Source organism: Lepisma saccharinum, chromosome 13, assembly GCF_977018435.1.
Source record: "Lepisma saccharinum chromosome 13, izLepSacc3.1, whole genome shotgun sequence".
Taxonomy (NCBI): domain Eukaryota; kingdom Metazoa; phylum Arthropoda; class Insecta; order Zygentoma; family Lepismatidae; genus Lepisma; species Lepisma saccharinum.
This window is the reverse complement of record NC_139241.1, coordinates 35810044-35835291: the sequence shown is the minus strand read 5'-3', so window position 1 is coordinate 35835291 and position 25248 is coordinate 35810044. Positions and strand designations below refer to the sequence as shown.

Sequence of the window (25248 nt, the reverse complement as noted above, 5' to 3'; positions counted from 1 at the left end):
TAAAATTTCTTGGGGTTCAAATCAAAACTCTATACTTAATAAACCTATGACAGGTTGTCAAAATTCTGTATATTAAATCAAATAGATTTGTAATTCAATTTATACAAATCTGCAATATTTTTGTGTTTAAAAAATATGAGCAGCACTGCAACAACACAACCTTTCTCTTCAACAGCTCTCACAATACTGGCTGATATGCAATGCAAAATCTCTTTATATACCCTAAGCACGGACCGCATTGAAAATATCTGAAACAATAAGCCAATCAGAATATAACACATCATCACATTATGTCATAAGCAACCAATCAGAAAACAACACGTGTCTAATAATTTGTTGCAAAACATGATGCAATATAAATAAACCAGAAATAGGCCACAAGTGGACCGGAAGTAAATATGTGTGGGTGTGTGTGGGTGTGTGTGGGTGTGTATGAGGGTGGGTGTGGGTGGGTGTAGGTGTGTATGTGGGTGGGTGTGGGTGTGTATGTGGGTGGGTGTGGATGGGTGTAGGTGTGTATGTGGGTGGGTGTGGGTGGGTGTAGGTGTGTATGTGGGTGGGTGTGGTCAACGTCAACGTCAACGTCAGCATCAAGGTCAAGGTCAGGGTCAAGGTCAAGGTCGGGGTCAAGGTCAAGGTCAAGGTCGGTGTCAAGGTCGATACGGGTATGTGTGTGTGTGTGTGTGTGTGTTAATACGTTTGGCGTAGTTTTAGGTGTGGCCAAAAAAAATATCAAGAGGGGCATATTTTTGACAGGTTTATGGACAACAATCTCACAGAAGTGCCTTTTATAAGTGTAGGCAAATCAATCTGAGGGGGCTCATACTTTCTCAGGAAATTCCCGAGGGCATTTTTACAAAAATCTTGGATTAGACGGGGTTCCACACTTGAGCAAAAAGCTCATATGGGCATGTTGAGCTTGTTTTAAGTGTAGCCAAATCTGCCAGAGGGGGGTTCATACTTTCTCGTCCTGGTAATACAGTCAAACACACTACTACTGTGCATTGTGCAATGTGTCTTCACCGGGTATTGACCCCTTGACTACAACGCGACGACGTTACCACTACACCATCGAGGAGGCCCGCAGTATTTGTTCAAACGTAATTGCAATATGTTTTCAATTATTTAAATTACTGTTCTTACTTGGTCCTCTTCTTGTTTTCATTAACTATACTTAACCCTATATTTTCTTATCTGCTTTCGAAATACACAGTGATCCATTTGATATGATCCATATTTTTAAGTGATGTCACAACTTTAAAATATGTTACTTATATATTATACTTTTATGAAAGGACACGTAAATGTTGTGTTTATATGTAATATTGCACCTTGTTTGTAATGTATATCTTTTGTTTAATGTTTATTGTATTTTATGCTCTATTATGAGTAGTTTGATGTATCTTCATGTTTGCGAGAGTGCACTATATGAATTTGTATTCCTAAACATGTGTAGATGTCAGTTTTGTTGACAGTATCCTTTTGTAGATAGTGAGTGATTCATCTGTACTTGAATCTGTGTTCTCGAAAATAGTATAAAAGCTAGGATATCGAGTAAGAAATAACACACTTTCGACACGGATCGACGAAGCTTCTAAATTTAAAAAGAACTCCTCGGGTGTTGTGCATACATCTTGGTATGGTAGTTCGGGGCGCAAGCTAGGCCTATGTGACCATAGGTACGCCGATAGCCATGCATTGATGTTATGCACGATACTGAAACCATTCTCCGTTAAATAATAAAGCTAGCCTAAGGATTAATTTGGAAATAAAAGGCTAAAGAGCAAATATTGGCTCAGTTATCATTGCATATCTCTTGGTGTGGTAGTTCGGGGCGCAAGCTGGGCCTATGTGATCATAGGCTTGCCGATAGCCACGCATTGAGTTTGTGCGTTTTAGTTGATTCAATTCATCGACAAAGCGAAATCCTCGCCTTCGTCTCAAGTATATTCGCATTATAATTGCCATAAATAAAGAATAAAACCTTTTAGTTTATCTACTGCAGCAATGTGGTTTTATTTCTCTGTGTTGTGAATATTGTCTTTGCCTAACACTATCCCTGTACCTGAGAGGAGTCTGTGTACTTCACCGAATCTCATCGTTCACCGCTGATTATTATTAAGTTATTATTAATAAATATAATAATACGTTTAATAGTATAATGATACAGGTTTGAACGTATCACATTGAAGTGTAGACCGCCGCGTCGGGGTTTGCGCTATCAGCAAGTGAGGCTCTCGCACTCGTATTTCGAAACTGTAGACTGGCCCTGAATCAAGGACGCAAGTTTCCGAAACTAGTTTAGAGTGTGACAATACCAGTTTATGAAAGAAGGTGTTGATACTGGCCGCCTTCCATGTCTACACAATTTTGACACCTCTTGATGAAGTTACCCATAACTCGCTGCAGTTCTCGTTGATTAATGTTGGTAATTACTTCCCGTCTCCTGAAATTAGTATACAGAGAGTGGATTGTTTGACGACATGGAGCTTTTACACCCGGGAATCTTGTTTCAAATCGGCTTTGAACTTTCAAATTGAACTTCACGTGCCGATCATAAATAAATTTACGTTCTGCAGCAGAAAAAACTGTGAAGTGATAGGGTGCTTGTTACATATTTTCTCTTTTTCTAGTGTATTGAACCGCAAAGTGTGTTGTGGCAAGTGATTTGCGTCTACGCGTAAACAACGATAGTCTACATTCTACACGTAGACTATTTTATACAAGTAGATGACGTAATCTATGTAAACAACATGGCGAAAGGTGATAACTTAGCCTAGGGCGCCGTGGAAGTAAAACAAAATTATACTGTGTATCAGTTGCTGATGTGTGAGGAGAACTTTTCATACGCTTCCTTCCAAATTCGAACAATTTCTCACCTAAGAAAAACCTAACATAGGAAATATTCTAGTGTTTTATGGGAAAAAGACCAGTGATCAGAACGCTACATTTTAAAAGTAGCTTCGCTACAGCTACCGCTACTTGTCCAAAAATGTAGCTTCGCTACAGCTACAACATTTACCAAAAGTAGCTCGCTACGCTACTCATGTGCGCTACTCGCTACTTCGCTACTTTTGCGCTACTTCTGCATAAGAAAAAAAACTTGAAACAAGCACATGGATATTCAAAAGAAGCCCCTAGTATGATAGTTGTACTTACTGGAAAATACGATCGTAGATCGTTATACGAGCGTAATTCGTTAGATGTTTGCTCTAACTTTGCGGATAGCTGGAGGGTGCTTCTTTGGTATAGTTAAATGAGCGACAGGTGGAGATATGCTTTATGTAAGTTTCCTGTTGGGAATGTTTCCCTGAAGGCACAGTGGAAACTTTGTCACCTTGTAATCAAAGGGCCCCAGGTTAGATACCTGGCGGAGGCACCAGTCTGGATTAGCTTGTCTCTGTGCATAAAGTGGACTCAAAGCAAAAACTACGAAAGACACCTAGTTGGGAGGATAGATCCTCCTGCTCCTCCATTCCCCACACTGCTCATCATTCAACATTCTTCCTCATTCTCACAATTAGCCAAAAGTGGCAGAAAGCGACTCTAGATAAGATAACAAAATAAACCATTCATCCTCATTGCCATGATTAGCAAAAGGTACAGAAAAGCGACGTAAAAGTAGAAGAATTACATACATTTGGAAACTGTATATTAACTAAAGAAAATTATCGTTTCTGCAGAAAAGTCAATATCTCGTACATACTTTTTACAATATCATAAAAAATATTGAGGAAAGTGGTGTGTAAACTCGAGTGTTCTAAACGTATTGCAATTTTAAAATTTCTGAACAAATATTATATCGAAAATAATTGTAATTCCAGAAACTGTACGTCTATCATTCTTGTAACAATAATTTCTTGCTGGTGACATCCTATAGCCTATGCTAACAATGATTAATGCTGAACCATTGATTGCTGGCACTATTGCTTTGTCATTGTACTGGAGACGGATCGCTCGTTTTTGCACTGCAAGTTCTGTTTTACACAGAGATTAATGACATTTACCTCCCTCTTACACCATGGATATCAACAGGATTTGTTCCTGGGCTGGCGCAAATGAGGCCTCTTTTTTAGGGCTGCCGCAAACGAGGAATGTTTCTCCCCAAAATAGCGATGCAGCTGAAAATCGTAGCCGTTAGCCAGAATATATTCATATATGCCAGTTCAGTTTAGTTATCTGGATATTAGATTTATTCTATACTAATGAAATATATTACGCAGATACCTATAATCTGCGATATCAAGATGTTTATAATCTAGAATCTAGATTATACGTATTTCCATGTAATAGACTGTCTCCAAAAGTAAGGGTTAGTGTTGATTTTTTTTAACGCTGTGGTCACTTTCAAAAGTTTCCTCATAATGCAGAGAAGAAATGTAGCTGTAGCGCTACAACTACAGGAATTTTGTAGCTTCGCTACAGCTACAGCTACAATTTTCAAAATGTAGCGCCGCTACAGCAACCGCTACAAATTTTATAGCTAGCTACAGTAGCGCGCTACTTCCGACCACTGAAGAAGACTAATTTTGCCTAACGACTGCCATCTGTTTTGTTTTTTTGTTGTTTTTTTGCATACTATTTATCTTCTTCCATAGTTGATGAGAGAAGAGAAGAGAAATTTTGTAGTAAATAGGATTCTTTTCAGTTCGTTAGGAACTAATATAGTTGAAAATGTCACTTTCCTTTCATGAAACCCTTGAAAATTAATTTTAATGCACTTTAGAATGTCTACGTAGTCTATGTAAACTACAACCCAATGTAATCTACGCGTAGATTACGTGTAGACAACGCATGTATACGTAAACTTAAAATGTTCGGCACATCACTGGTTGTGGCTCAGCAAATGTTTTTTTATAAACTTTACCTTGCATCAGTTTTTTTTAAAGGAAAACAAATTTAACAGAACATAAACTTTGTTGTCCATGTGGATTCTTAATTTTTTTATTAGACATCAATTTAATTAAAACAGGCAAATTGTCCATCACCATGCTTTTTTTGATACTCTGAACGGAGAATTAGAAAAATTCTTGTCATTTAATTGCAAGATGATTATACATAGAGAAGAAAAGACCGAATCACACGGAACTGGATTTCCAGTAGGAATGTCCAAGTTGGCGCTGAAAATCATGGGCTACCTGGGTGAAAATCATGGCCGCCGGGCTGGCTGCTTGACTGGTTTTGAGGAATGGGCTACGTTCTAATTGCAACTGACTTTTCTGGACTGGATTCTGTGGAACAGCCAATCAGAGCGAAGTTTGGCAATGTGAAGATAATCTGGGAGTTTGCCAAAGGAAAGTTTTTGTCTGTAGTTTCCGACTCTTGATTGTTTTAGTTCGCTTCTCGATAAAATAAAAAAGTAACAGAGATGACGTGCATTCGTGTTCAGTTCATTAATATTTAGGTATTTATGCAAAGCGATGAGATTTGTACGTGACAAATATGATTAATCGATAATGAAAGTCATTATTATTACAAGTGTATTAAATGTTTGACATATTTAGTTGAACAAAATATTTTTTTTATGAATGAATCCTGCGAATCTCATGTATGAATATGCATACCCGAGTTCATGAAAAGCCTGTCCAGTAAGCATTGATTGCCATATTTTCTTTCGAGTCAATACTTCTCCTTTTTAAATTATAATAACAGCAGTAATTTTCCTACAACGTTCTTCCAATCGTTCGTCCATGTTTTTAGCAGGGGTGCCCACAGGGGGTTTCATGACGAGGCTGCGTCATGGGAATTTTTTTGGGGGGGACAAAATTTTATGGGGGCGGATCGTATCGTTTGATTGACTTGTTATTATTATGATATTTAGTTTTGGTTATTATGTTTAGTTTTTCTACCTACCTGTGAGTGATCGCGGAGATAGGGTTGAAATGAAACACCACCTCTTACGCCTTTAGAATCGGTTTTATTCGCATTAACACAAGGTTAGTCGAGCAGACAAACTGAGCAGAAAAAGGTTGACTAACAATGACAGTGAGCCTAAAGTATCTAAAGTAAACGTCGGCATTATACAGTGACGCAACCACAGGGTGGAGGGCGTAATCCCCCCCCCCCCACCAAACCTTCGACGGAAGTCAATTCTAGGGTAGCAAGGGGGACAAACATTGACGGCCAAGGGCATTTGCAGAGGGGCCACAGATTGACATTCACAATTATTATGAACTGATTGTAAAAAAATTAAGGTGTTTGCAACACTGATACATATTTCATTTGTTTAAAAAGTTGTTGATAAAATTTGAACATCAAAAAAAGAATGGCTGTGAATACTATCTATCATTGTGATTGTACAAGTGTGTTAATATAGATATATATTCGAAATTATGATGTGTCTACATTTTTATTTGTGCAATCCTAGAACTTAACTAAATGGTAATTTGGGATTAGGCAAAGGGCCACGTATCAACCCTCTTAAATGAACGCATCTTCTGTTGTGATGAAATGACACGTTTCCTGTGAGTTCTTTCTGTATATTTTGTTCTCCAACGGCATAACGTTGTCGCCTTATAACGAAGAGGTTCTGGCTTCTACTGCCCCCTCCCCTGGTGGAAGCAAAATGCACACTGGTTTGGACTCCACTTTAAACTGTAGATTTATTCCCGATTAGCATATCTGAGCATAAAAATGGATTTAAAAACAAACAAACAAAATTTTCTAATGGATACTTTGTGACACCTTTTTTTCTTTACTTCATCTGCATCTATACAGATTCTGTTGACCTTTTCGGCTGAACCTCTGATGCTTCTAAAGTTTAAACTATTCTCATCGTGATTGATTAGTTCCAGTGACGTGCGGTGACGTCGACAGTTGGGGTAGTAATCAGTGACGTACTCAAGGGGGGGTTGAAAGGGGTCACCCCCCCTTTAGGGCCCAGTATTCCTAACAAAAAAAAATACGTCAAAGTCGGGAAAAGATTGCAAATTGAGGAATGACTATTAAAAAACGATACATGCAATTCCTATTTCGAAAATAAAAAAAATGATTTGACTACTAAGCCAGAAATTCCGGGTTTGAATCGCAGCCTGTCCATGGGTGTTCTTTGTGTGTGTCCCTTCATCAGTTTTATCGTATCATCTTCGCGATTAGCCAAAAGTGGCAGAACAGCGAAGTTAAATAAACCAAATCAAACAATCAATGGTTTGATTTGATATGTCGCGATGGTGATACGATAAAATTGGTGAAGGGACACACACAAAGAAGAACACCCATTTCGGAATTCGAACCCGGAACCCGTACTGTCGTACGTCTGCCGACAACAATGACGAGAAAAAAGCGCTAACCATTCGGATACGTGGGCATCAGTAAAGCAAACTGCATTTTTCCTCAGTGGTATTTTTCAATTGGATTTTCTTCGTACATGATTAATGTTCTTTGAAAAAAATGCATTGCTTGATTTCCCTAATTCCTCCATCGCCATGTCGTTACTGAAGGATCCGGGTTCGATCCCTGGCCTGTGCATGAGTATTTCTCTTGTATCCACCCTTCATCCGTTTAATTGAATCTACGTTCATCGTCAAAAAATTAAAAAAATTAAAATAATTTCTTCCCCGTGCATCTGCAGGACACTGCACAATCAGGAGTCCAGAGTTGTCTGTTCACGATTGACAATTGTCCCTCATGGCATCCATGAGCTTATTAAGCTACTTATTGCGATTAAATCTATTCCGCTAGAATAAAAAGTGATGGCAGGTGACAAAAATTCAATATATTAAAGGAGGATAAATTGGTAACAAAATACACTTCTTTGTAGTTTCTTCAATAATATTCATTTGGTTTCTTAAGTTCTGGGATACATTTGTCATTCCAAATTATTTCATTATTCAGTTGACAGTACAACATATAGGAACAAGAATTCGCGCTCGTCATGGGTTCGAATACCGGCCTGGATATGGATGTTCTTTGTGAGGTCCCTTCATCAATTTCATCATGTCATCACTCATCCTCATTTCCGCGATAACCAAATGTGTCAGAAAAGCGAAGTAAAATAAACCAAACCAACAACAAAAATATTAACGCACGTTCTCTTGCTCAAATAAATACATCCGTATTTATGACCGTTTAGCTAACCCGTTTTTTTTTTTATTGGAGGCCAAGAGATTAGTATATTTAAATGAAACACTAGTAAGACGAGAGCGAGAGAAAGCGTGAGCAAATATTTGTTGTATCTTCCGTATTTAAAAAAAAATGAAGGAAAGCATAACATTTTCAAATATTTTTGTCTGCACATAATACGTTCCTATTTCATAAACAATAAAACTATATTTTTACATCCTACATTATATACATATTATAAAACGTATATAAATTGTGGTGTAAATACAGAGAACATAAGTACTACAGAAATTTCTCCCCTGAGTTCGTCAGAGGATTTATAAACGAATCGAAGAGAAGCCAATCCCCTATCTGTTCCTATAGGAGATAAACCGGTGTACCATAAACCACGACCTTTCAACCATTGCAGTGGGGGACGAGGAGGCAACGGAGGTAGAGGCAGAAATCTTCCCATTCCGTTCTGACGGCCGTTTCTACCTGAAACTGGTGAGGCGGAGGAAAATCCCCTTCCAGTCTTTCCCGCAGATCTCACCGAGGGACGAGAAGCGCGCGAAAAAAGAAGTGTTGTATGTGAACTGTGGCTTCAACACAAGACAATAAATATTGTGATTTGAAAATAATTAGAGATGTGAGATTGATTGATCTATCTCTGCTAGACTAGGTACTCCTCAGTGCACGTCACTGCAAAATGGCAACAATGCAGAAAAGAGTTTGAAATATCTGAGGTGTACACTTGTTACTGCAGTGAAGCGTGCATTCTGAAGAGTATACAGAAAAGAGCCACCAGGTCACCAGAGCATTCTGCGGTATTATCAGCAGTTCAAGGACACTGGCTGTGTATGTAAACAGAAAAGCAAGGAGCGATCAAGAATGTCTAACGAAACGGTAGAGAGAGTGAGACAGAGTTTTGGGGCACACACAGAACACTTGCAGTCAGTGGCGACTAGTGGATTTTTTGGGGGGTGTAGGAAGTTATGGTAAACAGGCCGAGAAAAGTTTTCTAAAATGCATTCAACTATAGATCGACCACAAGGAAAAAACCTTGAACGAAAAGTCCCCGCGCAGCTTTCCCTTCTTCCGTTCAGCTCGGGCCATAAGGAAGCATGGTCCACTCTCCCCCTCCCCTACTCGCGGGGGTACGGTGCACAGGAGTCGCGGATCTGCAAAGGTTGTTTTGCTCGTGGTTCCACTATACATTCACACGTATTGCTTGTACATTGTACTAGAAATTGCATTTATAATGTTAGCTGCAGGCCCTCCCTGCCTGCTGACGTGGGTGGATTGACGACAACTTTGCCAATACAAACTTCCTGAAAGAAAAAGTGCTGTTTCAACACTTAAATTACGCTAAATGCGATAAAATTATGCTAGTGTCTATTATTTATTTATTTACATTAATGAACTCAACAGGCTGGCGACCAGTTAGAGAGTTCAGAGATACAGGTTTTCAAACATGCTTTAATGGCCGTAATTTGATTTTGTTTTCATTACACTGTTTTTAAATTGTATATATGGCATAGAGAACAAATCAATATTTTTGTTACGCTTTTCTAAGGCATTGTAGAGAACACTCATTCTCCAGATAGGGGATTTCTTGACAATGTTTGTTCGCGCTCTATTCACAAAAAAAGGTTTGATGATTGGGTTTCGTCTTAATGTTAGGAACGCGTAATTTAAATTGTGAGATCCAAAGAGGAGAGCGAAGTTTTCCATTATATATTTTCCAGAGCAGCAGCAGGTCGCGCACTGTCCTTCGATCGTCAAGCCTGTGCATTCGGAGCTCCTCTGTTAGATTACTGTACGAATCAAATCTGGGATAAGTACCTTCAAGTTTATACTTCACATAACGTAACATTTTTGATCGTACTCGCTCTATTTTTGTAATCTGTACTATACTGTCGGTGTTCCATACAACAGACCCGAATTCAAGTTTTGAACGTACTAATGAGTAATATAATATCTTAAGTGTTTGGGTGTCTCGAAAGTCTCTGCCCATTCTAATAATGAACCCGATAAGTTTGTAAGCGTTGCCTATTACTTTGTTAATATGGTGAGTGAAAGTTAGCTTAGAGTCAAAATATATTCCTAGGTCCTTTGCCGTTTCAGATTTTTAAGATTGGTATTATTAAGTTTATATTGGAAATTTAAGATCGTTCTTTGTTTAGAATATGTAACGGAATAGCATTTTGCTCCATTCAGAGAAAGACCGTTGCACAAGCACCACGCACTCAATCTATTTATGTCTTGTTGTAGACAAACGCAGTCTACAATATTTTTTTATTCTCTGAAAGAATTTCAGGTCGTCTGCAAGTAACAGTTTCCTAGAATTAATCAAATGTTCTGGTAAGTCGTTGATTAATAGAAGAAAGAGAAGAGGTCCTATGTTGGACCCTTGAGGTACTCCGGAACGTACTAGAAATTCGCTGGATGTGTGGCCTTTATACGAAACATATTGTTTTCTATTCATTAAATATGACGCCATAAGTTTCCTGAGGGGAAGGGAAAAGTTAAAAGTGCCCAATTTACTCAGTAGTACATCATGATTTACAGTGTCAAAGGCTTTGGAAAAATCAGTGTATATTACATCCACCTGCCCCCAATCATCTAGCACCGTGCTTATATAATGCAGTTTCTCGCCAAGGTTTGTTTCTATTGGCAGAAAGCCATGCTGGAATTCATAAAAAGTTTCTTTGACATGGTTGTATACATGGCAATATAAGATTTGCTCAAATATTTTAGCAGGGGCAGATAAAAGAGCTATAAGACGATGGTTTTGTATGTTTCTGTTCTCCGAGGATTTCGGTACTGGACACACAGCAGTAACTTTCCACCGTTCGGGAAACTGCATAGGAGATAATATCGCATTGTAGATAATAAAGAGTGGAATTTTAAAAATGTCTACACATCCTTTGAAGATGTAGGGTGGGATTTTGTCTGGCCCCGCCGACTTCTTTGGCTTTAATTTTTTTTACAGCTGCTTCAATTTCACACACACTGATCACCTGAATGTTGAGTGAATCTAACGTTTTGCACTCTGTGTGCCCCGCCATGATTTCGAGGTTGTACTTTGCCGTATTGTTTGCGTACACAGATTGAAAGTATTTCGCAAATTCATCAACGACGGTATTCAGGTTTAGTATGGGTTCATTGTTTGAAGAAACTGTTTATGTTGCCTGTTGCGATTTATGTACGACCAGAAATGTGACGGGTCACTTTGAATATTGCTTTCGATGTCGAAGAAGTAATTATTATAGGCGGCTGATATTTCTTTTTTGATTGCTTTTGCGAGTTCTTTAAATTTGTTGGCATGGTGAACTGGGTTACCTACGTTTTGTTTCCATTTTTGGTGGTGGTGAGCCTTTGCTTTTATTTTTTTAATTATATTGGCGGTAAACCAGCATGGATATTTAGGAGGGGTTAGGCGTCTTGAGGGGATGCACGCGTCAAATGCTTTGTATATTATATTGTAAAACATATCTGTCACTTCGTTTACGTTATTACAGACTTTTAGTGTATCCCAGTTAACGACCGATAGTTTGTTGTATAGTTTGTTAAAGTCAGCTTTTTTAAAACTGTACGAGAGGTGGTTTGGTGGAAGGTTACTCTGTGTCCTTTTTGTGTGCTTTATTTCAATTACGAGACAAGGATGATGGTTATCCTCAGACACGAGTGGCCGAGTTTCTCGTGTCAATTGCATACCAAAAACGTTACTTAGCACAAGATCGAGAGTTTTGCCGTTTCTATTTTGAATGATATTTAAGCTGCGTAACTGAAAAAAGCACATATGATTGTACAAGTCGCGACATACAGGCGTTAACGAGGTTGTATTCGTTGCTTGTTATGCAAGGGATATTGAAATCCCCTATGAGGAGAATGTTATGTGCGGGTCTACAATACCTTTCATGAAAATTATAAAATAAGTTGTAGGACTTGTCATTACAGCATGGAGTAAAGTAAACAATACAGATGTAAAAGGTAGGCAGTCCATGAATTACAATTTTCACAAGCAATGAGTTAACGTTAGGGTCGTCGTTAAATTTGCCTATGAGCGTCGCTGCGTATTTGTTATGAATTGCCAGACGAGCACCCCCGCCCAGATTTTTCCCAGAGTCAGTCGCGTTCCTGTCAGATCTGAACACGTTATAGCGATCATCAAAAAGTTCCGTGCTTAGATGGTTTTCATTAAGCCAAGTCTCTGTAATTGCTACGATGCTGTAATTGTTAGATAATATGTTCTGAGAGAACACTTGCATTTTGGTACGCAACCAGGGGCGGCGCCAGAAATATACGGCAGAAGCTGTATATTTATAGATTAGGGTGGGCAGGTATAAATGTAAGGTCATATACATATATGTATCCCCTCCCCTCTTACACTCCCGATTTCCCTTTTCTTTCTTACTCTTTAATGCCTTGTTATATCTTTCTCAGCTTGTTAACTCTTTCTCCGTTTCACCTTCTCTCGTTCCATTCTTCAAATGTTTCTCTTAACTGGCACACACACACGCGTATGTGTGTTTGGTGTCTTTCATCTTTCTTTTCTAATATATTCTCGCATCTTGTACCACTTCTTTATCTCCGATGGATACAATTATTTCAAGGAAGTGTTTGTGTGTGCGCAGCCATTAGTTCTAATCACATTCTTTCATTCACGTCAATGTAGTGAAATAAATGTGAATCGGTTGCATCACATTTTGTCCTTCAAGTGTAAAAAATACATGGCACATACTCAATTTTATATAGTTATCCGGCCACAGTGATGGAAAGTGTGATTGTAGACAATGGTGAAGAATTCAATTACTTTCTAGTAATTTAAATGCATGTTCCTGATCATTTAATTTTCATCATATTAGTTTTTGACTGAAACTTGGGGGTTAATGATCACTTTTCTTGGCTTACAAGGTTATTGCAACTGACAAATGTCTGAATGTATGTTTGCAGTAACGGCGATCGTGTGCCAAAACTTGGGGGCAAGGACAGTTTACTTTTTTTGGTAGAAAAGTCTTAGCATTAAGAGGCCATAGTGTGAATGCAACGAGTGGCATAATGTGGCGGGGGGGGGGGCTTTCCCGCCTTGTTCCTCCTAATTGCCGCCACTTGATATTTGGATTAAAATGAATGTCTTATTGGGAATGTGCACACACACTCGAAAAAAAAAATCTTTCTTCATTCTGCATAAAGTATCCCAAGGCTTACGAAAGGCTATTTTGACAAGACATCGCCCAAAAGTAATAATCAAGTAACACTGAAAAATCTGTTAAGAATTGAAGAGATTATTTCCTTGCTAAGTTGCTATTCTGAAGTTAGTCTTCGTTACTCATGCGGGAGAAGTGATGCACGTGTGGTTAGATAAACACATGCACTGAGGTAACAAATAGTTTACATTTTGTAGAATGTGATTTTGGACACAAGGAATTCATCGAAATTGATCACTATAACCGGTAATTCATCTCTTTTTCACAGATAATTTGGGTTGTATTGCGCGACCTTTTCGAAAGCGCTCAAATGTCAACCTCTATCCTGCCAAGCATACCCTGGAAATCTTGCAGGTGAACAGTAGCGTACGCAGGATTTCATCAAGGGGGGTGTTATTTCGAAAACTTTCTACAAATTCACATTACCATTGTTTTATTATACTTTAATTAATAATAATAATTAATTAATTAATTAGTTTAATTACTACTAATAATTACTACTAATGCAGCTACTATTTATGAAAGAAATAGAACAAAATTACATTTCTTTTGTTTCTTTGTTACAAAATAATTCTCTAGTCAACGGTTATTTGTATATGATAAGTGAGACATTTTAAGTGTGAAGAAAATCCATAAAAACAAGCAAATATATTAAATTTATTGAAATAATCGAAATATGAAACTCATTCAAGGAGCCACGCTGGTCTAGTCTGACAACTTCGTGGGATATCCGGGTTCGATTCCCGGAATTGGTTGGAATTTATCCATCCTTGTCTCCGCACCCAGCCTCATAGGAATGGGTACCTGAGAGAAAAACCCTGGGGGATGAAGGCTGCCGGAGCATGGTGCTGATCACATCACCTGCAAAATAGTTCGAGATCGAGAATCTTTGGGGCCCACCACACCACTACGTGTGCCTTCATGGCACAGTGCTATATGCACGGGGGAATTTACATTATCTTTACATATGGAACTCGCCCAGGATGATGAAGCACGAGAATACATGTTGCTAAATTCCACTGAGTCTATGTTTTCGTTGAAAAGTAAGTTTATAGACATTCCAACACATTTATCACTTCTAGGTAATTCACAAAGCACTTCTTCAGCATTATTTAATGATGTGGATATAGACTCAGCATCACTTGAGAGTTCACAAGGGGATGTGAAATCAGTACCGGGAAGAACGTTTACAATAAGGACGAAGCAAGGAATTTTCACAATTCTCGCGAAAGTCACTGCGCGAGTTTTTGCAAAAAAAATTGCAAAATTGAACTTTGCGGCCGCTTAGATTGTGTTTGGAATGTTGTGCTTTTCTTCATGCTGCATGGAAATAATCATTCAAATTATTATTATTATTATTATTATTATTACTGTCGCAGATCTTTGACTGTGACAAATTAGCCATTTTTAATTTTTTTACAGCATTTTCCATAATATTTCAAAAGCTCAAGGGGGGGTTTAAACCCGGTAACCCCCCCCCTTGCGTACGCCACTGCAGGTGAACGAATCTCTGGCGCCTGGAACCACAGTCAAATTAATAATTTGTGGTGGGTTGTATTTTCAGTGTCTGCGTGCATTTGTTTTCGACCTTCGTCACTTTCACCTAATCACCATTGAACCTCATCGTCGCCATTAGCCAAATTAGCAGAAAAGTGACTTCACATAGAACAAATCAGTCGAATCAGCAACAACTTACTCTTTCAAAAGTGGAGTTTCATTAGTTCATATCCTTCGAAAGTTGAGATGGTAGTTACAATTTCATATTGTTTCATTCTTGGATCAAGGCAGCTAATTCAGTGAACAATAACGTTGTTTTCCGAAAGTCTCAAATATTTGTCTCTGGCAATACACCCTCTTAAATGTGGTGATAAAATGACACGTTTCCTGTAAGTTCTTTCTGAATATTTTTTTCTCCAATGGCATAACGTTGCCTCCTTATAATGAAGAGGTTCTGGCTTCTACTGCCACCTCCCGATTAGCCTATCTGAGCATAAAAGTGGATTTAAATACAAGCAAACAAAATTTCCGAATTGATACTTCGTGATACCTTTCTTCTTTACTTCATCTACATCTCCAGATTCTGTCGACCTTTTAGGCTGAATCTCTGATGCTTCTAAAGTTTAAACCATTCTCATCGTGATTGATTAGTTCTCTGATGCCCTCAAAACAAAGCTTTCCTACCAACCCCTTTCTTCTTCTAATTCTACGAAAGTTAATCACAAGATAAATGGCATCATTACGTAACTGATAGGCTATTATCAATTCAATAATTCTGTAGCTTTTTCCAAACCCACATAACTGTTACATCACAATTTATACACCTCGGTATTGTAGTGATTATTGTGATTACTTCTTATTAGTATTTATTAGCAGAACGAATACAAAGTTGTTGTTTGTATATCACGTAGACATTTGAAGATGACATGTATGTAAAAATTGTAATGAAATAAAGACAGAGACACTTCTGGAATTTCAATGTAGACCTAATTAAAAAGTCGAAATACTTTATTGTGTTGCTAGAGGAAGCAACGCTAAGTTGGGGTTTTTATTTGTTAAAGATTATTTTAATCATGCGCAGGCCAGGATTTATATATGTGAAGGCCCGGAGCTTACAACACGAAGACCCCTCTCCAATCCCCTCCACAGTTTCAGTTATAACTTTTCGCTAAGCTACATGAGGTGGTTAGTTATACGTATTTCTACATTTTTTCATCACATCCGAAGTACCTCATTTTTTTATTTATGCTGTACTTTTCCAAGCAGTTTTCCCCAGTGAAGGCCCAGAACTGCAGCCCTTAAGATCACCCTAAATCCTGATCTCATCTTGACCATACCCTGCATAATTTTGCACCTCCTAAGTATACTAGCTGCTTCTAATTATAGAAGTATTCAATTGATGACAGTTTATTTTGTTTCAAGTTCTCTAGTAATTCTCTTTTTGCATTCTAATGACAAAGTTAAGACAGCTTTTTATGGGTGAACATTTCTAGTATACATAATCTTAATGAGTAAAATATACAAGTAATGAATACGAGAATATACTTATTTATTGAAACATTCACATATCCCCAAGTGTATGTACTTAGTGAATTTGATTGGGTGGGCAATCGGGTGGGCACAGGATTTTTTGGGTGGGCGCTTGCCCACCCGTACCCACCCCTGTCGCCGTCCCTGTACGCAACCCGCAAACATTTTGGTATACTATGCTAAATATTTTAGTCTGAGAACTTACGTGTTTATGTTTGTGGGAGTTGCCCCCGGGCTGACATTCTTCCTCCCTTGCTCTCACTGCTACCACGTCACTTGGGGGAGGGTGGGAATTTGGAGGGGTGGGGATTTCCAACTTGCTTCCGATATTCGGCCATCGTCTTCATCCTTCCATAGAAGCTGCACGTACCTTCCGAAACTCATGGCCTGGAGGTTTTGGACCTCCACCTTCTATCAGATGCAGTTCCAGATGCTGGCAATTGTCCACTGTGTGAAGGGGTGGGGGGAGTTCTGCGGTTTCCGCCGAGGTCGACTACTTCCTTCTTTCCTGGAGATGATTGGGGTCCTTTGTTCAAAGTTGTTGCCAAATTTACTTGTTTCTTTTATTTCTGGAACTTGCTGGAAGTGGTTTTCACGAGACGTTGTTAGGGGATTTCAGTTCTTCCAAAGTATATGGTTTTCCATTTATGAGTAAATTGTTATATTGCAATTTAGCATGTTGACCAAGAGCCTTTATAACGTACGGTTTGAGTTCGGAATGTACCATCCGTGTTCGGCAATTTTTATTATCATTATCATTTTTTTATGACTGTTGTAGTTTCAAGTTCAATTTATGCAGCTATTTTGGAGTTGTGAACTGCATTATTGATGATTTATTATAGTTAAGCAACATTAGGAATTTCAACCAGTGAATAAAATGGGTTCAGTATAGTTCTTGAAAAAAGTTGAAGGAAACTCGACGACTGGTAACGCTGTCCGTTCATTTCTGACTCCCAACTTTCTACCGATTTCCTTTTATAAAATGTCCCTCACTTGTTAAATCGGGCAGGATAATGAAAAGAAGAAAACAAGAGGATAGACAAAGGCCTAGTACTTGGTGCCTCTAGTGTGTACGAGGCCTAATCTAATTTTTCTTAAATGACTCAACAGATATCTGATACATCCGGTGTTATGTTACATCAGGTAACCTTGACGACATCAGGTGTAATTGAACTTCTTTGACCTTGATGACTTCCGGTGATGAGCGGAAGTATCAATGGAAAATTTTGACTTACCTGCTGACGTTGAAGACATCCGCCGAAGTGGAAGGGGGAGATGTTAATAGTTACACATTTCCTAGGGTTACCAGATCGCTGTAAGGGAAAAGTAGGACATGCTGTCCCAAAATGTAGGACACAACACATTCTCAATAAATAATACATATTTCAGTTTTTAAAAAATGAATTCTCAATGAATTTTTAAATGCAAGATTTCAAAACTTGTAATCATACTAATCAATGCACTTCTTACTACTTGATTTATGTGGTAGTTCTCAGAGGAGACAATTTTTATCAAAATTTCAGGTTTAGTCAAACTATATATTTATGTTAGAGTGGACAGTCAAACTCTTTGAAATTATAGGGACCAATACCAAACATTTTACAGACTTTATGAAAAAATAATTTCTCTCGTGAGTGTTGCGGGTGATGGTAATGAAAGTACTCTCTCAACATTTGAATTATGACCTGTAATGGCAAACAAATATTCAGCAATTACCGAAATTTAAAATGCTTTCTTGACTTACTTGTTGATTTTTACTTTTTCCCGACTTCCATGACTTTCTTGACTGGCAGACACCCTGAATAACTTTGTTCTCTATACCCCTGCTTTACAATCAAATTATATTGAATAAGAATGGGCAACACCTTGTTCCATCAGTATAAACCCTAAGGCAAGAAATTCTGCTCAGGCATTGCACAGTGACGTTATCAGAAAGTGGTCCCAAAACTTTGTTAATTAATTGCTTCCGTTTTACCATTTGTTTAATAGCAGGACAGACTTTTTTCTTTTTGGGCAATGACTGAATCAAAATAAATTTCACTTGAGTTTGGAAGCGCAGATCATAGACTTGTAACTTGCATGATTTTTTTCTGTTACGTATTTTCCTAATTAATATTTTTTGACGCTCAAAATGTAGGCCATTTATGATATTTGTCAAATTCCTCCCGGATGCCGGACATAAGGCTAAAATGTAGGACATGTCCGGGAAAAACCGGACGTCTGGTAACCCTAGTTAGCATACACCAAGAAACAACATCAAAGGACTGCATGTCCTAATTTTCCCTTACAGCGATCTGGTAACCCTAGGAAATGTGTAACTATTAACATCTATAGATTTTCTAGCTCAATATTTTTCTCTCTGCATCTGAAGGGATGCCAACAAATAACACCCATGTCCAGGGTTGAATTTGAAAAGAACTGGGAACTTTTGTGGCAAGATCGAAAGTCAAAATACTGAACATGATTGGTCACCCAGACGACTTGTTAAAATAAAAGACCAGAGATCCTGGGTTTGAATCATGGGTCGGTGTTCTTAAGAGAAGAAAACAAGAACAATGCTCTTTCATTGTGAGAGAAGGTCGCCGAATAACATTACTATCAGAAGTACAGAAAATTTCACTGGGTGCCACCCACACGTTGGTAACAGAAACACTTCGCATGAGTTTGGGACGTTCGCTTGCAGGTTTGTTCGTAGTTGAAGATGATGACAAGTTTCTTTCTGTAGTCTACACCTAGCCCCATGCTACTTTTTCTTTTCACCAATTTGAAGAGAAACCTTTGCAGGAAGCATTTCCCATCATCAGAAGCAGTGGTGAAGGCTGCAAACATGATTCTGAAGGATCTATATATAACAATAATAATAATAATAATAAAACGCTTCCAGCATGTCTTTGTTGGGACAAATGCATCACATCCAATAGGGACTACTTTGGAAAAAACATCAAAATTATGAGCATGTTGTCACAAGAAAAGAATAATTATCATTCTTTACTGAACATCCTTCGTACATTCAATCATTTATGTGGAGAGTTTTTGTGGAAATGAGGGTAACAATGTTTTTAGACATTAACATCAATATTTGTATCTTGTATATTTATGTTTATTTGCAATTTTTCTCTATGCTAGTTTTCATTCCATATATTTCACACAAGCCTAGAATAAGATCTACAGCTCTCATCTGTTCCAAAATTGAAAAAAGTATTTCCAATAATGTTCCAAAAGGGGAAAAAACTCAAAAAAAGTATCACAGTTCAATTAAAAAATAGGGTGCTATGGGAAACAATTGTGTGCTGTTTAGTTATGCATAGGCTATTCAGAATTCAACCTCCGGTTGCCTGGTATGAGCACATGGCTTACTGCAGCGCCGCTGTGCATGCACAGAAATAAGCCATCATATGTTGGCTCACATCAACCCAAGTAGTCACTCACTGTGTTAAATGCTTGGTGTGTACTGAGAAGAGAATGATGGCTAGTACAATAGAAGCTTCTGCGAAATGTGAGGTTCATGGTGTAAATAACTTTTTGTAGGCAGATGGCCATAGAGCAACCGAAATCCATCGAAGAGTGAGTGTATGAATTGCATGGAGAGAACGTCATGAATGAAGGTTGTGTGAAGCAATGCTACTGAAAATTTCAGAGGGAGGAACTGGTGTACATGATGAAGGTGGACAAGGAAGACTGACTGTTGTGACAGATGACCTTGTCGAACAAGTGGATACATGGTTTGTGAGCACTGTCACTACAATATCAGAACTGTCTCAAGGATTTGCTGAAACTGGGCGAAAGAAATTGCTTACTGTAGAGCTGGGTTATCACAAGTTTTGTGAAAGGTGGGTACCAAAATGAGGAGCTGATGGACAGTGTTTGGGAGTGGTCGAGTTCCCTGGCGGCAACCTTCTTCTACGAGGGTATACAGAAAATGGTACAACACTATGACAAATACCCGAATTCAGGTGGCAATTATGTAGAAAGATACTTCAAAGCTGTGTGTGCAACTTTCGTATGTAATAAATATGGGTTTTCATTATTTCTGTCTTATTTCATGACTCTCGGAGGTTGATTTTTGAACAGCCCTCATAGAATGATCCGTCTAATACGACCATGATGTGTGTTTCTGTTCCTCTCCCTCTCTCTGTGTATATATGGAAGGTGAAATTTGTACCCTCCTCAAATCAGAAATATTCCTGCAGTACCTCACTCATATATGAACTCTTACTTATATAATGATTTGCTTATAGTTGTTAGAAATTATGACACATGGTTGTTAATATTTTTCTTTGTACAAATGTAAATTTATTGAAACTTAACTGTAAGTAAACTCAATCAAATGCTTATATACAATTGTTATCTGAATATTGTAGCCAGCAACACCTTTTGCTTACTTTGGCATGAATATGTGTGTTACGAAACACTAAAACTCCTCAATTGCCACATTTCCCTGGTAGATTTCATTTTTTCATAAAATAATGAGAACACAAGTCCTCCTCCGTAGTCGAGCGGGTTAAGGCGTTCACTCGTCTTGAGATCGTTCGCTGCGGGACGGCGTAGGTTCGAATCCAGCTCTGGTCAGAATTTATTCGGCCTACGTATAGGGCCGGTGGCAACCCACCATCGTGAGGAAATTGGGGAGCTCCGAATGAGTGAGCGTAATCCGGTCGAGACGACCTACTATAACGGCTGGGGATACGTCGGGCCGACCCCCCGACTATTCCAATACTGGTTGCAGATCTCCACGCTTAGAGGTGACGAAGGAAAGTGTAGGAGGGAGACCGGCAGTCGGTAGGTATGCCAAGGCCCTTCATGGGCTGTCGCGCAAAGGATTATTATTATTATTAATGAGAACACAAGAACATTTTAACAACATGTGACAATTAGGAGTTCAGGGACAAAGTTCCAATTTTGAAAATTTTCTAAAAATTAAGACACTCAAATATTTTGCATTTTTTTAAAAAAAAATTTGGGGATGGGCATTACATATGATCAAAGAGTGGTCTATTTTCAAGCTCCATCCAAATTTGGTCCATCCAGCATCAATAGAGCTGATGCCAGAACTGAAATTCTGGAAATTATTTCTGTAAGCTGGCAACACTGCCACTATTATACATTGTTATCCCTCCCCAAAGAAGTGTTAGCCTATTTTCAAGGAAACTTTGATTGTTGTAGGAATGTACTACTGCTACATAATACATTCACTTTGGTCTATTGTACTGGATACAGGGGCGTGCCAAATACCAACTTCCTTGTTAAATGTTGATTTTCTTCTTCTTCCTCCTTTAACACTCATTATTAGGATGCGAAATGTACAAATTTCACCTCCGCTAAAAGCCCTGTCATTCTGAGAAAAAGAAAATCATCTCTCCAGAATAATAATTAGTTCTTCAGCTATATGCATTTTATTTTTATTTTTACTTCACGCCATATTTGACAAGTATGTGCTTGAAAAATTCCTGTCCAGAGAGGGTTTACTGGCATGCGAGGATTTGTTCACTAAACGTTAAGATACAAATTATACATGGTTGTAGCTCATTCACTTACATATAACCTATGCAGTTTGTATATTTGGCTATTATTGTTTTTCACTGCTTTATGATAGGAGTTAAAATTACAAAACTCTAATACATTCTGAAATATCTGCATAAACAACGAACACCATCTACACCCTCCCTATACTTTAACAGCAAACATCAGAAAATGATGTTAACATTATTGTGTCACCAAGGCATGTTCTTCAAAAGCCAGTTTACATCTCCATCAAGGTTCCGTTTTAAGATCCAATAGACTCTCAGTGCTACTATCCTGGACCGAAAGTTGATGCGGTCTTCGCTTATCTGAGAAGTAAACATGTGACGACCATCCATCTGGAGACAGAGAATTAAAAAAAAAAAAATGAATTTGCGGAGAATGGTAAAACAAAAAGAAGAATCACCACCTTCACTTTAAAGGAAAGCGAGTGTAGAGCAGCAAGAGAGCATCAACATTCGAGCAGGACAGCACCACATGCTTTTGAACTAACCATGCGTAACATGCAGAAACTATTCTACAATGCTATCACCATTAGTTTTTCAGCTTCAGATGCGTTCAAGCTTAAGCATGCACCTTTTAAAAATTTGTTCATCCGTATTCAACGACTGTGTCCATTTCAGATAAATTAAAGTTCAGACATGCAGAATATATTATATTAAACATGTAGTGTCACAATAGGAGCAGAATGACTCATTAGTACATTCATGGCAACCAGTGAATCTCTCCCGATAAATATACACTATGAAATATACACTATGTGCTAAAATTACTATCACCATAGTTAGAGTGCAGTTTACTTCTGTCAAGATATAACAATTGTTCAACCATTTTCAATACTGATACACTGTACTGAATACTGTTATTAATAGTCTTATGGTTTATATTATGTACAATGTTACATAATAAAAATCACCTGCATAAGCTATTAAATATTGATTATAGCAATGCAAAAATGGATTTCTGCATTTTAAAAAATTTCCCTCTGGAATGAACGAGTTAAATTTTTTGGGTACATCAGCACATAATGCCATTTTGCACCCTCACAGTGCATGAGGAAAATCCCTTTGTCTAAAAACCTTACCTTAAAAGTTAAAGAAAGAAGAGGCATTTGAGAAATTTAAAAGTGCAAGTTTATAAAGGGACCTGCACAGGACATACATAACACAAAAGGTAAGGTGAGACTAAAGACTTACTCAGAAATCATGTAAGATTTCTGTTCTCGAGAAGATAAAAACAGTCATCTCCTCCCAATATGGATGACAAACAGTTGGGGAGATTAAAAGTATCTCTGCGGAAAGTAAAATTGGCACATTTTAAGTGTTCAGAATATTCTTATCGAATAACATTACAGACACGACAAAGGGTCCAGTGTTTGCAACAAGAGACCATGTGTTCAATATGAAGCAGAGTTAAAATACCTGCTTCTTGATGGGAGGGACGGTACGAGTAATGCCATGCACAAACTGTGGGTTTCATAGTCTGAAGCTTGTTCTCTGTTACTTCATCTCACTCTTCGTAGAAAGTGTCAAAAAGGAAGCAACAAAAGCAGGTACCTGCTGGCAGGTGAACAAGAACATGGAAAACTGGATTTTTAAATAAACGAGTTCTTAGTGTACTTTGTAAGGAAGATCAAACATTTGCCAGTCTTGGACAGATGCTACATGTGGCACTTTCTTTCCCAATATACAGTTTCTCAAATTACATCACATTCCTCTTCATTTTGAAAATATTGGTCTCTACATCAGTCATACGTAGCAGCTGTGCAAATGCTTCTATCATTAGTTCAAAGAGTATTCAGCTGTATTTTTCCAAATTAAAAAAATAGTTTAAGAGAGAGGTACTGTTGTGGGGAACAATGATTAATCCACACACCTACAATACCTTTCCATTTTTATTTTTTTTATGTACTCTACAAAGTTTCACAAAGGTGTAACTTATGGTCAGTGTGAAGCTCAATTTACTTCAACATTCCCAGTTTGACCTTTCAAATAAACAACTAGTGGTGACAAGCATCCATGGCTTTGCAGACAAATGTGTTTCTTTCAAACTGTGGTTAGCAATACTCCAAAAACTATTTATGGAGAAGTGAAGCTACATGATGAATTAGCACATTTACTGTGCTGTGTTTAAACTGTATGGTAGGGACATTATTGCATTCAAGTGTGTTTGTCATACTTCAACAATTTGATTTGATTTAGTTTAATTTACATTGCATTTTGTGCCTCTTGGATAATTTGCGAAGATGGGGATGAGTGATGAAATGATGAAATTGATGAATCGACATTCACAAACAACCAAGGCCGAGCAGGATTTGAACCCGGGACCCTTGGCATCGCAGCGCGATGTGCTAACCACTCGGCCACAGATAAGTCAAGAATTAAACAATATACGTATTTATATATTTCTATTAGAATTATAGAAAAAAAATACAGTATTAATCACACTGCATAACTATCATAACGAAGACTTCTCACCAAAATATTTCTATTTTTAAAGGAGCAGTACACTATTCTAACCAAACACATTATTTCATACAAACTGTACTGTTTTGTAATGTTCTTTCAAATAGTGATTCCGACAGCAAAATTAAAACATTAAACAGTTAGACAAATAATTTATTAATCAGGTAGCGCCACAATATCTACTAATTTTGCTAACAGTAATATAATTACAATCAAATTAGGTAATAGCAATTAGCAGTTACATATCTGTATTACAATATCAAGAACTTAAAGAAAAAAATACATATTTCAGACCAACACAAAAGAGTATTAAAAAATTAAAACTGACCTATATAAAATATAACTATTTTTCTCTCTCATCATAAATAAAGGTTACTTTTTACTAACAAAAATGTTAAATAAAATACAAAATGCACACAAAAAAAATAATTACAAAACTTTGTTTAACGAATCATAGAAGATTGTTTGTTTAAATTAATGACTCATAGAAACATCCGATATATTTTTCTCTAATGCTTTAACATCCGTATCACTTTCTCTGTCAGAATCACTGCTTTGATCAAGTAACTTTTGTTTTTCTTCAAATTTGTCCTCCGAAATGGATCCATCTTCAGTGGCTGCAAATATAAAACCAGCCATCATTCCTTGTGAAAGAACTAAAACATTTACAGAATACATTATTGTTTCTTTAGCCAAAATTGTAAAAAATATAAGGTCGAAGTTAACAAGAGATTTGGAAGTGTTTCGTAGTCATAATATATATGTAATACTGTATGAAACAATGTGTGAGGTTTACAAAAACTGCCACGATGACTATGTACCGAAGTTACTACATTTATTTTTTATGCTTTACGTGCTTATATTTTATGTTTTTTATTATTAAGTAATTTAAATTTTAAATTTAACAAGTATTCTTGAAGATGCAGTACAATTTCCTTAAGTTGATGTCACACTGAAAAGGCAAGTGCTTGAAGATGAACCAG

General features: G+C 37.6%; 1 protein-coding gene across 6 annotated transcripts in view; it reads right to left on the bottom strand.

The window, feature by feature from the left end:
• Nucleotides 1-21696: 21696 nt before the first annotated feature.
• Nucleotides 21697-25248, bottom strand: part of bbc (choline/ethanolaminephosphotransferase 1 bbc) — a 122562-nt gene continuing 119010 nt past the window's right edge. For 5 of the 6 annotated variants that reach the window (XM_083134055.1, XM_083134051.1, XM_083134050.1 and 2 more), the window contains one exon: nucleotides 24403-24882. In XM_083134055.1, coding sequence (XP_082990181.1) covers nucleotides 24740-24882 — 143 coding nt within the window. In that variant the 3' untranslated portion in view covers nucleotides 24403-24739. Of the gene's footprint in view, nucleotides 22139-24402; nucleotides 24883-25248 lie in introns of those variants that run through there. The other variant, XM_083134054.1, reaches the window with a different exon arrangement.